The sequence below is a fragment of the Emydura macquarii genome, unplaced genomic scaffold (assembly GCF_026122565.2).
Source record: "Emydura macquarii macquarii isolate MOO-44397 ecotype Brisbane River unplaced genomic scaffold, CSIRO-AGI_Emac_v2 contig_1451, whole genome shotgun sequence".
Taxonomy (NCBI): Eukaryota; Metazoa; Chordata; order Testudines; family Chelidae; genus Emydura; species Emydura macquarii.
Window position 1 is genome coordinate 19,257,914 of NW_027131588.1, and position 14,896 is coordinate 19,272,809.

A 14,896-nucleotide genomic window follows, 5' to 3' on the forward strand; every position below is an offset into this window, starting at 1 on the left:
CTGCTGAAGTAATGAAGTTTTTCTTCCAGATCCAGGAAGGCCTGACATTCGAGTGTGCAGACTTGAGAGAGGCTTTCCTAATAAAGGAATCCTTAATCTACTGACAATTAGTTCTGGTCACCCCATCTCAAAAAAGATCTATTAGAATTGGAAAAGGTACAGAGGAGGGCAACAAAAATGATTAAGGGTATGGAACAGCTTCCATTTGAGGAGAGAGAAACAAGACTGGGACTTTTCAGCTTGGAAAAGAGACAACTAATGGGAGATTTTATATACCTCTATCATATTATGAATGGTGTGGAGAAAGTGAATAAAGATATGGTATTTACTCCTTCACATAACATAAGAACCAGGAGTCACCCAATGAAATTATTATGCAGCAGGTTTAAAACAGACACAAAAAAACCCCACTTCTTCACACACCACAGTCACCTTGTGGAACTCACTGCCAAGGGATGTTGTGAAGGCAAAAACTATAACGGGGTCAAAAAAAATCAGGTAAGTTCATGGAGGATAGGTCCATCAATGGCTATTAGCCAAGATGGGAAGGCTGCAACCCCATGCTCTGGGTGTCCCTAGTCTCTGATTCCCAGAAGCTGAGAGTGGACTCAGGGGATGGATGATTTGCCTGTTCTGTTCATTCCCTCTGAAGCACCTGGCATTGGCCACTGTTGGAAGACGGAATACTGGGCTAGATGGACCATTGGTCTGACTTAGTACGGCCGTTCTTATGTTCTTAAAGTCTACCACTTCCAATGTATAAAACATGGTGTGAAACATCTTTTGCTCCCACAAGCCCCACTAAATTCACACCCTCTAGCTCAAGTAAGCCCTAGAAAGCGTTTCTCAATCTACAAACACACAGGTTGTGTTGGGCAAGTCTGCACATATGTAGTTGGCTTTCAACCACTCTTCCCTACCAATTGTTTGCCTGAAGCCTATATAGATGCACAATGGGTGACAGACCACCAACTAGCAATATCACTTTCAAGACAGCATGAACTGCAATGAGAAAATGACGAGATGCACTTTTAGTTACTGATCCTACAGATATCCCAAAGCAAAATATGAAGCAGGGAGAGGAGAAAAAGAATGCAAACTGGAAAAGAAAACAGGTTGCAGAGAATAACATGTACCAAGATAAAGCAGAAATATCAGTTGCTGTGGTAGCTGCTCACACTGTAACAATGAAAGTAATCTGATAAATACATCTTATAAATATGCTATCAAAATTGTGTATTTTGGTAGTTCACAAATCTATCAATAAAAAAGTTTGTTCAGAGCTGCAATCTAATCTAAAAGTACGTTGGTGATGCAGGAGGCGTGGAGAGGAAAAAAGGAGAGCTACATTCATCAGAAAAAGAAAATGAAACAATGGAATTCTTCTCCACACTCCTACAGATTTTTGCAATTTTGAAGCTGTTTACTCCCAATCTTTCCTAAAAACCTCGAGTGAAACTTAAAGCTTCATTTGTATAGGGGACACAAAACAGTGTATCTGAACTAGTGTTTCTTGTACTGTTAGAATTCATTGCGTGCACTAGACTTTTCTGACCACTATTATTTCTAAAAAGTTGTAGAACAATGTCTTTCTGAAGACTGCTATACCTGCACTATGTCCTGTCCCTAGAAAACATTCAGCACTTAAATCTGTGGTCAGAGTTTTGGAATGCTTGCTTTAAATATAGATATTGTCCACATCACAAATTAATTTGTTTCTCCTTAAAAATAGAGCTCATTTGGTATGAACTCATGCCCACAGCAGATATATACATGACAACAAGAGATCCAGTTGATAGAAACATTAATTTATTGATATCAGATTTGCTCTTATTGCTTGTACTTTTGCTCTATAATGGCTTTACCTAATTTTGTATTTCAAAATAGGCTTAAATGTTTATCAGGAGACATTGTTAAACTCTGAATGCATTAATCCCAGATTATGAAACAATAAATTACTCTGCTTACTACAGCTCCTGATGTGAGATGGTTTTCACATTTGTGACAGCTACACCCTGTGTCATAATTACAGCCATTTTAAGGACATTAGTTTGTTAAATACTCTAAATGTGGATACTGGGTTTAATGGGAATTCTTGATATTGCAGGTATGTAACTAACAGGGAAAAAGATGAAGGCATCTTTGATTAAAAGGACCAATAGGTATATGGAGATGAGCACCTTGCATATCTATGACTGTGATAAAATCTCTCTTTTGAAGCACTGCTAGCTCACACCTTGGTTTAGCCACATTTAGCTGTAAAAGGACAAAAACTATCACTCCCATCCCGCCCAATTTTTGTAATAAAGTTAAGGCAATTCACGTACTGCAGTCTCTCAGACTAAAATGTTGGGACTACTGCCCCCTATTACATATTAAGGTATTCTCTGAACTAGACAGATGACATTACCACAACTTCCCTCCACAATTTACCTTTTTAGGTCAGTCTACAATTTCCATTGCAGCTTCTAAATATTTTTTAATTAAAGTCAAGTTTTGTTTTTTCCCTTCCTCCTCTTATAAGCCCTAAACTATATTTGTTAAAGTGAAAGTGTCTCCAGAGATGTACAAACAAGAAAGCAAGCAATATTAAATTTCATCTTTGCTCTAACCATAGGAATGATTGCCAAAGGGAAAGAGAACAGTTACACTAAAAGAAAACTACATTTCCAGCTAACAGGTTATTGCAAGCAAATGAAATTTAAAAAGCAAAGACAGCCTCTAATTATCCTTTTTAAACTACCCTTGAATCACAAGAGGACATCTATTGACATTAAAAGATGCACAAGTGGATCAAAGACAACACATCACCCTTAATGTATTTACTTAATTGGAATAGTCACAAAAGGCTCCCTTTGTAATGATAAATACAAGCAAATATCCTGTAGTCAGCTACTATATTTGTGAACTGCAGTACAAAAGCCAAATTTACAAAACAGACACCAACTAGTATCTTGGAGTTTCAAATCTAAGCCTAAAATACAGACTGTAAAGATTTAATATGTATTGCATGATTTGTTTTACAATATTACAATAATTAGCGTTCAAAATCAGAGGATATCTGTTCAGCTTGAATACTATTATCACTGCTCCAAGCATTAAAGTTGCAGTTAATTAAATTTAATTGTACTTGACAAGGTTAACAAAGGAGATAATGATCTGGGTGAACTATCAGGTTTACTTACTGCCACATGTGAAGTGTATGAAAATGTCATTAGATCCAGATCCCTACACACACATGGGGAACACATGCAGAATATGGGGTAGTTAGGGCTTTTTTTTTTTTTCTTCCCACATTTATTGTATTTATTTGGATTTCTACAAATGTAAAAGGGGCACCAAACCAGAGCTCTGGGCCACCCAGACACTACAAAAGCAGAAATAAAGTAAACAGCAGCTTACCCCTCTGACAGCCAACAGGACTAAACCCACCACAAAACAATTTTGCTCCCCCCTGCATTAAAAGGCACAAGTAGATTAACCTTGCAGCATGCTCTTAATGTCAGAACACCAGTGCTATTTCAAACTGAGGAAGGGAACTTATTACAGAGCCTAACTATGCTCTGCCTCTTAAATTAAGGAGGATCCAGCTAGCATACCTCCACTAATCACAACTGTGGCAAGATGGCACAAGGAGAGAGACTGTCTCTCAAGCAGCAAGTTCCCAAGTTATTTAGGGCTTTATAGATCAAAAACAACACTTAAAATTAAATCAGGAAACCAAAAGGCAGCCTGTGTAAAGCACTGAGTACAGGTATCGTGCTATATAACTGGGAAGTACCACTTAATAGGCAGACTGCTGCATTCTTCACTAGCTTTAGTTTCTGGACGCATTTAAGGTACAGCCCCATGCAGAATGTACTGCAGTAATCCAGTCTTGGGGTGACAAAAGTATGTATCACAATAACGAGGTCCACATCCAAAAAAACCTGTCTGTTTTCTGGTCAGGTGCAGGCAGTAAAGAAGCATTCCTGGACTCTGCTGTCATATGATCATCTAACAGCACCTGTGGATGCAATAACCCACCATGTCACAAGTGGCAGGTGCACCCTCTCAAATAAGAGTTGTAGAAATCATCCTTGCCATATCTTCCAATAGCTTCCTCCAACCTACCAATATCACCTCAGTTTTATCCAGAGAGGGCATAGAAAAGAGCTCTCTCCCTCAGACACTGGGTCAGGTGTTCAACAGTACCATCTGGGCCAGGTGCAAAATGAAATAGACAGAAGATAAATCTTTTAGTACATCTACTATAATGTAAGAGATGACCCATTAAGCTGTCATACATAGATCAGAGTTTACTAGCTGAGGATCCCTTCTTCATTCCTGGTCGAGAAGGGGAAGGGAAAGTTTACCAGCTGATACTATGTCTTAGATGTTAATTTTTGCTTTTTATATTTTGTACCAGCACCCAGAGATATTGATAGAGGTGATTAATAAAAATTAACAAACCTATGCAGTAAGACTGGCAGCAGTCGGCAGCAGTAAGATTTTGGGGTGTTGTGTCACCAAATTAAATCACATTTCTGACAGAAAATTGTACCTGCTATTTGTTAAAGTAAATAAGATTATTATAACAAAGATTAGAGAAACATTGTTTCTAGTTTGTTTACTTTGTGCATTTGACAGCATTTTCTATGTAATCTAATTCACTCTCTCTCCTATATACTCAGTTTTCTGTTTGTCAGTCTTCCCAACAGCAACAGGAGGGCAAAAAACATTTGAGGGTGTTTGTAACTATCAAATGCAGTAAGTGTTGTGTGTGTTTGTTTGGGTTTTTTAAAAAAGAAGTTAATCACACTACCACTTTTGTTCCTCTTTCCCAGTCCCCTCCATATGCTTCCCTGACAACTGGCTGCATTCTCCAGGACATACTTTTCCCAATGGTGGCAGACAGTTCCAGTCCTTAAAGTGATGTCCACACTAGGAATCTTTAGCAAAAACTTCCCAGTGTTAACACCAATAGAATCTTAATGTAGACAAATTTTCATCACTTTTTTGTATTTTTATCACGTTAATAAAAGTTGCTTAGAAGCAGTATTAATTAACAAGTAGTTAAGACTCCAGATGCTGCTGAAACTTTATCTACATCAAGGTTCACATGAATGGTAGAAAAAAAATCCGCTAGCGTTAAGGTTCCTTAGTACAGAAACCGATGGGCCATGTCTACATTACAGAAATTATGTCAACCTAACTTACGCCGGCATACAGCCACCGCAGTTATTAAATGGCTTGTGTGCGCACACACTTGGCTCCTTGCATCAGCAGTGCATGTCCTCACCAGGAGCGTTTGTACCGGGGTTCTATATACTATAACAGGGATCAAAAAAGAGCTAGATAAGTTCATGGAGGATAGGTCCATCAATGGCTATTAGCAAGGACAGGCAGGGATTGCTGCTTGCCAGAGGTTGGGAATGGCCGATGGGACAGATCACTTGATTACCTGTTCTATTCATTACCTCTAAAGCACCTGGCATTGGCCACCGTCGGAAGGCAGGATACTGGGCTAGATGGACCATTGGTCTGACCGAGTATGGTCGTTCTTATGATAGTATTGTCAGTGTGGAGCATTGTGGGATGGCTCCTGAAGGAAAACAACAGTTGACATAAGCAACACAATGCCTACACTGATACTGTGTCAACCTAATTGCATCAACCATGATTCTATGCCACTTAAGAAGGTGGTATCAGAAATTGGCAAAGAGAAGCTCTTACATTGGCAGGAGGCAAATTTAAATGGAGACACTTCCAGAGCTAGATCGACGCAAGGCAGTTTACATCAGCCTAACCATGTAGGGTAGACCAGGCCTAGGGGTGGTTCCTATTTAATCTCCTCCTCATCCAGAGCAGAAGTCCCTAGTAGAGGTAGGTAAGCTGGCTGCTTCTTCCTTGTTTTCACCTGCTTTTTCATACTTCCAGGCTCTTCTTAGCAATCTTTGAAGACAGAAAAGCAACTGGAAACTAAATATCACCATATCATGCTCCTGCTCTCCAAAAGCCAGCAAGACCAAAGTTTGGGAATCTCTGCACTAAGCTATAAAAAGTTAATTTAAGTATCACAAACAAATAAAAAATATCAGGGAGTCCAGTAGAAGATTATGCTGGGCATCATTAGAAGTCTCTTGGCTCTAAACACTGGTGTTTTGCAATTCAATCATTGTTTTCTTACTATAGTGCTGACATAGCTAGAAAGCTTGTTGCTTCATTGCTTTTCTATTTCAACTGTCCTTTAGCATTGCTATTGCTGACAACATTATGGGTGGAATAAAACCTTTCAAAACATAGAAATTCTATTTCAAGTAGGTCACTCACTTACAAATAAATGGTCATTTATGTTTGTCCATGAAGCATCCTTTAACACTAATGAGGCATCATGAAACCATGCAGAATGTGATTTGAGCAAAGGCAACTAGTCTGCAAATACTGTAGATTAGGAGTGAAAATAAGGTTGCAAAAGCAGTGGTTGTTGCTGAATACAGGTTTCAGTTTGTTTTTAAAAATATGTTTGACATTAAACTATTCTTATAAAGAAGTGTGACAAAGCCTGCTTTTTAACGCTCCCCTCTATGTATTTCTTCCTCACTACCCTCCTCCAACCTACAAAGTAAGTTATTAATATCATCACATTCCATGCTTATCTTGGTTATACACCTAAAGCAAATAACCTTCAGAATGTGAAGCAGACCAATGCAATGGTCTTCCTAAATCTGCATAAATCTGAGAAAACAGTGATGAAATGCCAAAGACACAGATATGGGAAAATTACTCTGGGGCAGAGGAATTTTCCATATTCTTTAAATTACTTCACAGTAGTTATTCCAGTCTCAAGGCTGGATTATTCTATACAACACTTGCCCCACCTCTATGGCAGGTGAAAGCTAGTTGATAGCCCCAAATCCATAGTGCAGAACAAGCCTCATAGGGCATGCACCCCCCACACAGACTTTCCAAATACTACCCCAACTCCTACACAGCAGAAAAATGTTGGAAGTGCAATAACATAGCCTTCCAAAGCAGGGAGGATTTACTACTATGAAAATCAAATTAGCCTCTAAGTGCCTCAGTGGCATGTTGACTCTGGAGAGTGTATGGGTCCATCTTTGTTCAATCCCTCAAAACTACTATATGTTTTGAATTTCCAAGGAGCTTCAACCACCTCACCTCTTCTGTCCAAAGCCATAAGGAAAAAATATCAAGACCATTAGCAAGGCTTTCAACCAGCAAGTTACCGGATGATTTGTCAATTTATTTTCCCTAGCTTGAGAAAATGAGAAGGCATGGCCTTGGCAGGAGATCATAACTATGTGGCTTTTGTTGCTGATTTATTGCTATTTGTTGTGGATATACTGATTAATGAAAGGGTCCTTCATTGTTGTATATTTCAGAATTGTCAAAAAGCACCTAGATAAAAGAATGAGCACTGTAAGTTTGTGCATTAAGTAAAAGAATAGCAGCAAGAGCACATTCACCAGACTTGAATCGTACAAATATAAAGTCAATAAGGTCAATAAAGTCAACACCCCTAAAATCTATACAAAATGTTTTAAAACATTAGACCTTCCCTGTTTGAGGGGCACTCATTTCAAAGTATTTTACAGAAAGCTTTCCAGTAATCTGCCACTAAATTAGACAGGACATACACCACTTGAAATTGTATTGGAATAGACATGAGAGAACTAAAGTTTCAGGTTATCATTATCACTTGTAATAATACCACATTCTAAAGCTCAGAATACTTTAGAAAAGTGTAAGAATTTAATTTTTTTAGAATAATTTTACAGCTCTAACACCATTCATCCCTAATTACTTTGCAAACTGTGTGTACTACAGCTGAAGTGCAGCTACCTCTGGGGTTAACAACAGCAACTAACTAATGCACAGCACATGGGTAAAAGGGATGGTTATCCAAGGCCACCAGAGCAAGCTTCAATTCCTGTGAAAATGAAAATGGTTTTTAAGGTCTCTTTTATCTAGAATGACAATAGCAAATATGGGACCATAATTTTTCAAAGCTTGTTGCAATAGTAGAAGCAATAGTGTAGACATGGGTCAAGATTCTTTACCATTAATATTATCTAACCCTGCTTTATGTTACCTATCCCCTGCAAATATTCACAACCCTACTCACCAAAAAAGCTTATAGTATATAATTCCCCCAGTGCTGGCATAGAGGGGGTTTGGGAGTAGTAACAGCTGTGTCAGGCAGCAGATTGAGACCCTCCACTTCCACATCATTTCTACACATATCAAGACTTAATTTTCAAGGCTGAAATCAGTGGCAATTTTAAGTGGATACAATTCACAGAGTATAAAGCCAGAAGGGACCACTGTGATTATGTAGTCTAACCTTCTGAATAACAGAAGGCATAGAACTTCCCTGAATTAGTTCCTGTTTGAAATAGATCATATGTTTTAGACAGAAATTTAAAAAAAAAAAAATATCTCAGCCATATAGAACCCACCATTTATGTCTGTGCCCCACACACATACTTAACCCCCAAGAGCACCAATCTCCATTTCCTATCCATAGTCCAGTGTATCTAGGCTTGGCAGAATTTGATTTTTTTAAATATAATTTCAACAGATAATACAACTGTTTATTTTTAAGCTTTTTTTTTTTTTTTAATTTTTATTGATTTAAATTGGCAGCTGTGCAACATTATGGGTTTAAACGTTTTTTTCCAATTTTTAATCTATTTAAATGTTCACAGTGGGAGGGGGAATTATGGAGGGAAGGGTCAGAATTATTTAATGACAATAGACGTGGTGAATCACAAAGTTAAAGCTGTAAGTGTTAACACACAAAGGGTCAACATAACATGCAAAAGCATACCCAGGAAATACCCTTGAATCAAAGCTGGGGTTCTCAAGCAGCACTGTGCTGACTTAAAAAGTTCCAGAGGGGTAGCCCTGTTAGTCTGTATACAGCAAAAAACAAGGAGAGTCCTGTAGCACTTGAAAGACTCACACATTAAATTTCTGCAGGCATGAGCTTTCTGACGAAGTGGGTTGCAGCCCAGGAAAGCTCATGCCTGCAGAAATTACACGTGTGAGTCTTTCAAGTGCTAAGGGACTCTCGTGTTTGTTCTGAGCTGGCTGCTCTGCACCTTTTGTTGATTACAGGTGGAAACATTTCCCCCAGCAGGTTGCGTGTGTGCAGTGCAATGGGTGTTCACCCACATTGACAGATCACAACATCTGATCTGCCCACGCGGGTGCAGGTCCCAGCTGTGGACAAGCTGGGGCAGGTGTTGAAGTCCCTCAACACCCTCCCCTCCCGCTGTGTGTGTGTGTGTGTGTGTGTGTCAGCTCCGGGGCAGGGAGGAGGGGGGGCTCCAGCGCTCCCCAGGCAGGCGGGGGTCACGGAGCAGTCCAAGGGAAGGTCGGGCGCGGGTCAGGGGCTTTGCATAGGCGGTGGAGAGGGGAGGTGGGTGCCCCCCCCCGCCGCTCCACGGACAGCCCCACACAGCCTCGGCCGGCGCTGCTAGAGACCCATGGGGGGGAGGGGCAGTCCTACCGCCCGCTGTGCCTCAGTTTCCCTCCCGCGGCTCCGCAGGGGTGAACGTCAGGGGCAGCCCGACACCCAGGGCAGGGGAAGCGGGGGGGACGCGCCGGGCTCCCCGGAGAGGGGCGGAGACGGCCGTTGGGGGAGGGGGGCGGGGGCCGGGCCGGGCGGTGCCTGAGGGGGCCGGGCTCACCCCGCTGCTCCTTCAGCGCCATGACGGAGGCCAGGTAATGCGCCGTGTCGAAGAAGGGGAACATGGGCAGGCGGGAGAAGCCCAGCGCCACCTGCCCCAGCTCCATGGCGGCGGCAGCGGCTCCTCCTCCTCGTCCTCGGCCCGGAGGGGCGGGGCCGGGCCTGGCTCGGGGCGGGGAGGGGAGGAGCCGGCGGCGGCTGGAGCGAGCACGGCTCCCTCCGGGATGCGCGCGCGCGCACACACTCCGTCTCCCGCCAGGCAGGCCGGCAGACAGCGCGCGAACAGCACGACCAGCGCTCGAGGAACGAACCGAGATGGCCCCTTGGCGGCCGCCGTAGCGGGGGCGGGGAGATGGGAAGAGCTACGTAGACCACGCCCACGCCCGGAGTGCTTGTTCATTGGTGGGACCTGAAGGGGGCGGGCTCTGCTTGGGGGCTGTCAGTCAGGGGACATCCCACCCGCGGGGCTGCGCGCCGGGGCCCGGGGGGGAGGCTCGGCTGGGAGCCGGGGTCAGATCGCTGCATGGCGGGGGCGGGGTCAGATACCAGTGGGGGCGGCCCGCTCAGGGCAGGGGGGTTGGGGTGTGTCGGGGCAGGAGGGGGGATTACAGAACCGCTGGGGGCAGGGAGTGAGAGACCTGTATGGGAATGGAGGGGGTGCCTAGGGGGATTAGAGACCTGTATGGGGGTGGGGGTAGAGACCTGATGGGCAGGGGGGATGCCTAGGGGGGAGACCTGTATGGGAATGAGGGGGTGTCTAGGGGGATTAGGGACCTGTATGGGAATGAGGGGGTAGGGGGTCTGGGGGTGGGGGATTAGGGACCTGTATGGGAATGAGGGGGTGTCTAGGGGAATTAGGGATCTGTATGGGAATGAGGGGGTGTCTAGGGGGATTAGGGACCTGTATGGGGGTGGGGGGATCTGCTGGGTGCAGGGGGATTCGGAAGTGGTATGGGCATTGAAGATGAGGTTCTACTGGGTGGAGGGGGACTGCAGACCTGTTCTGAGGTGAACACTAAATTCCTTAGGCAGCTTTTGCTTCAATCATGGGTCTGGAATCCCACATCACTTTAAAAAAAAAAAAACCTCTTGAAATTCTACCACTAAATACCAAATGTCCGTTGTGGTTCGAGGAACAGGGGAATGCTCTGCCCTGTGTAACAGAGCTTCTTGCCTGCTCAGACTCTACTAAAAAGTTTCTTTAAGTTCCTGCTACCACCCTCCTCTCTCCCTCCATACATGCACAAAAACAGAAGGTACTGAGCGCTTCTTCTTTCAGCAGCCTTGCCTAATGTTTTGACCCTTTAAAAATGCAAGCACATTTACAAAAAAAGTCCCTAAATCACCTGCAAAGGGATTACATGAGAATCTCATCTTTCATTTTAAAAACAAAAGTAAATTTCTATCCCTCATGGCTTTAGAGAAACGTTTGAAAATGTGACCTGAGTGCACCCCAAGGGCTCAGACAGCAAACAGAATCAAAATGGTTGGGTTTTTTTTGTAAAGCCCATTACATTCTTGGGCCCGACTCATGATTCTTGAACACCTGAGGTTGGCAATCCCGCTAATGCTATATAGACCAATAGTAAATCTATAGAAGAGCTGTGAACTGAACCCAGATTTCCTAAATCCCAGTTTCAAGCCAACGTCTTAATCACATGCTCATCCTTATTCTCTGTATACAACTATTAATATGAACATCACTTCTCAGGAAAAGCAGTTGAAGCACAAACTGTTAATAGATTTTGACCTGTCATAAAATCACAGGTCATTTTCCACTGTACAATTTTGCTTACCAAATCTTCATATATGGTGTGATTCAGTAGTAAGTTAGTAAATTGCATTCTGTTTTAGGCAGTAATAGGTTAAATTGTATTTTTTCCTCCCATGAAATGAACTATGATACATGTCTGCACAGCTGTAGCCATCAAAGAATAACTGATACAGTTTTATAGGATGTTAATTACATGCGTCTTGCAGTCACTGGCTATAGAAAGAAATATCCTTTCTAAGTTCCTTTACTCCTTGCACTACTGCTTCTTTCCCACTGTGTGGCATCAAGTTCATTTCTGAGAAGAAAAAGCCATTCAAACTAGCTTGCATGAGGCCATGGGGCCTGGGAGAGGGAGAGAAAGTGGCAATAGGTACATTTAGGAAGCCACTTTAAAAGAACTCATTACTTATACTAGATGTTGCTTTGGAGATGGGCGGTCAGCATGCTATAGTGATTCTGGGAGAACTGAACATTCCCTAGTCTCTTGTGGAATGAGGCTGGTAATGGTGCATGCCTGATTGTGTAGTGTGGGCACAGTTTTTAAATGAATCTCAAAATGAAAAGGCGAGTGCCAGCTAGTTCCTTTACTTCCTGAAGTGCAAGAGAAGGAGTTGGATGCTGTCTGTGTATTGAAAATACAAAAAGTTTGCTTCTGATGCAACGAGAGAGAGAGGGAGTCTACCAATAATTCCTACTAAAGTTGCTACTGAAAAGCCAGGAGGGACTCCAGTGCCTTCAGAAGTGCGGCAGGCAGGCTCTTTATCTCATTGTGGGGAAAATTACATCACCAAAAATAAATCAGACATGAGCCCCACACGCTCAGTGGGAGGGCTGGACTGGAATCTAATCTAGGGGGGAAAAAAACTGGTCACAAACTTTCCAGAGATCAAAGATACTTCAAGTAATTAGAAGATGGCCCATGATGAGCATATATATCTGAAATTAATCATAACCAGCCTTCTAGATGGTATGCAGCCACTCCGGGAGCTGACGACTCCTCTGTTGTTGAATGAGGAAAACCAAGGTACTGAAGTTGGTAGAAGTGCAGGCCTAATGGATTGGCCTGCAGCATTTTTAGTCGAACTTTACTTCACACTGAAAGGGAGCGTGGCAATCAGAGTCCTTCACCTCCTCAGACCTAACAGAAGGTGGGGGAGGACGGGAGAGCTCATATCAGCATGCCAAAGCATTCAGCTTTCTTGCATGAGTATGGAGTTCATGAGCAACACAGAGCATATGCCCTGAATGGTTCTACAGCCAAAGAAATGTTTGGCTGAACAACCATCACTTACACGTGCTTAAGAAAGATGTTGTGACAGAATATCCCGAAATCCCATCACAACAGCAAGTGGCAGTTTAAAAGTCAGACATCCTCATCCTGTGACTCCCCAGATCTCGCAAAAGAGCCTGGAGAGACGTATGACACAGAACTGTCTGTTAACGTCGTATCTCCTGGCGGAGAAGGTACTCATGGTAAAAGGACGGGTTGCTTCTTTTTGAGTAAAGTTGCTAATGAAAATTGGATTATATTTATTTGCCCTTTAATATCTGGGATCCTGGTTAGGGGGCTGAGGTACAAACACGGCAACATGGCCCAGTGATGAGAGTCAATGGCCGTGTCACCCAGTGGCGAGAATCAACAGCTGGGGTTAGGGAACCCCAGGTCCTCCCTGCTCCACTGGGCTCCGATGCAGGACCCTGTGAGTAATAGTTCAACTGTGCGGCCAGGGACCGGGCACCCCTCTGCCTGCTCCTTGGGCCATGTCCTACCCCGGCTTCAGTTCCTTCACTGGTGCCACTGGGCTGCGTCTGGATTCCCCTGGAAGCTTTCTCTGATCCTGCTGCGGAGGGTTTTCCACTGTCAGTCACGGCACATCATTCCCACCCCCTGTGGGGGAAGGGCCTGCGCTGGCTTGGTGCTGGGGGCTGATCCCAGCCACATGGAGCCCCCGTGGCTTCTCTGCAGGAGCTTGCAGCACACAACTGCTCCCTTGCTCTGTGCACCTGGGCTGGGCTGAGCTGCTCCCTTTTGAGCCCTGCCTCCACTGTCAGCATGCCCAGCAGGTGCTGCTGGGTGGGGGCTTCTGGGCCCAAAGCTGCTCTATAGCCCTCAGTTCAACAGTGTGGGGCTTGTGCACCACGTCACAGTCCTACCACATCGCCTCCTCCTGCACCCAGCCTCCTCCTGCGCCCCCCGCATTCCCCTGCCCCTCCCTCAGCCTCCTCCTGTGCCCCCACATTTCTTTGTGCCTCTTTAGGTTCTTCTAGTGCACCCTCCTTTGCCTTATCCAGGGTTGATATTCCCTGTCCCTTTTCAGTCTCTTCCATCCCGACTCCTTCTGCAGCACCTCCGTGTCTTCTCTCTCTTCTTATTCCACTCTTACCCCTGACGTTAACATCCCAGCTAGGTCTCCCCCCTTCCTCTCTCACCTGTTCCCCACACCTGCCTCCTGCACCTCAATCTAAGGGCCTATCCGTGTTTTCAGGGTAACCCCCAAGGAGATGTTTGTAGCACCCTTGGTGTGGGAGCAGAGGACTACAAACGAGCGGACTGGCTCCACTCAACACCCCAACCGCCTTATCATTCAAATCATAGTAAGATCCGAGCAAGGTACACAGTCATAATGAGATCCTAAAACAACCACTTGAAGTCACTGAAACCAATCCCTTCTGTTTAAAGGGAAAATACAGATTTCCTCTCTCAGCTGATACAAGACAGGCTCAGGTTCACCAGTGGACTCTGGCTGTTATAGGTTAACAAAATAACTGTTAATTAAGACAATTTTACAGCCCCCCCCCCCCCCTTTTTTTTTTTTTTTTTTTTTTGTGTGGCCACAGCATACTAGTGAATCTCCAGTGCCAAAATGGACACAAAGCATGATTGATTGGTTATCTTGCCATTCCACTGCACACCAAAGTGGAAATAAAAACATTCACTTTTCTTTGTGCTGTGTATCTCCATCCATGCATCAAGCACCTCCCCACCACAATACACACTGCTGCTGGCTGGGAGAGCTAAATGACTCCCGGATTAAAACTGCTGCTGGTCTTTGATTTAGCACAACTCACAGAAACAGTTATATTTATGTACAACGTAAGGATAGCGCATAGAACCAGCACTTGTTTTGGTTCATATCTGCTAGGCTTTCCTGTATATCTCGAGCAGGAGGAGGGACGACTCAGAGATATTTGCATGTATATTATAAACATAACTTGCTTTGTATATTTTTCCTTCACATCACAGACGTGCCAATCACTATGCAGCAAATCAAAACAATACACTCTTTATGGCTGAATTTAACCTGTTAATCCCATTTCACTTGTGTGGGGTTCGCCCCCCCCCCTTCCCATTGCCTACTCACTGCTCTGCTGGAGCTAATTTTGTTAAATATTGCTGTATAAATTATCATCCCCCTTTGAAATAA

General features: G+C 43.8%; 1 protein-coding gene across 1 annotated transcript in view; it reads right to left on the bottom strand.

The window, feature by feature from the left end:
- Positions 1-9,825, bottom strand: part of TMEM38B (transmembrane protein 38B) — a 29,923-nt gene extending 20,098 nt beyond the window's left edge. The window contains exon 1 of the mRNA XM_067553284.1: positions 9,699-9,825. Coding sequence (XP_067409385.1) covers positions 9,699-9,804 — 106 coding nt within the window. The 5' untranslated portion in view covers positions 9,805-9,825. The remainder of the gene's footprint in view (positions 1-9,698) is intronic.
- Between the last annotated feature and the right edge of the window lie 5,071 nt (positions 9,826-14,896).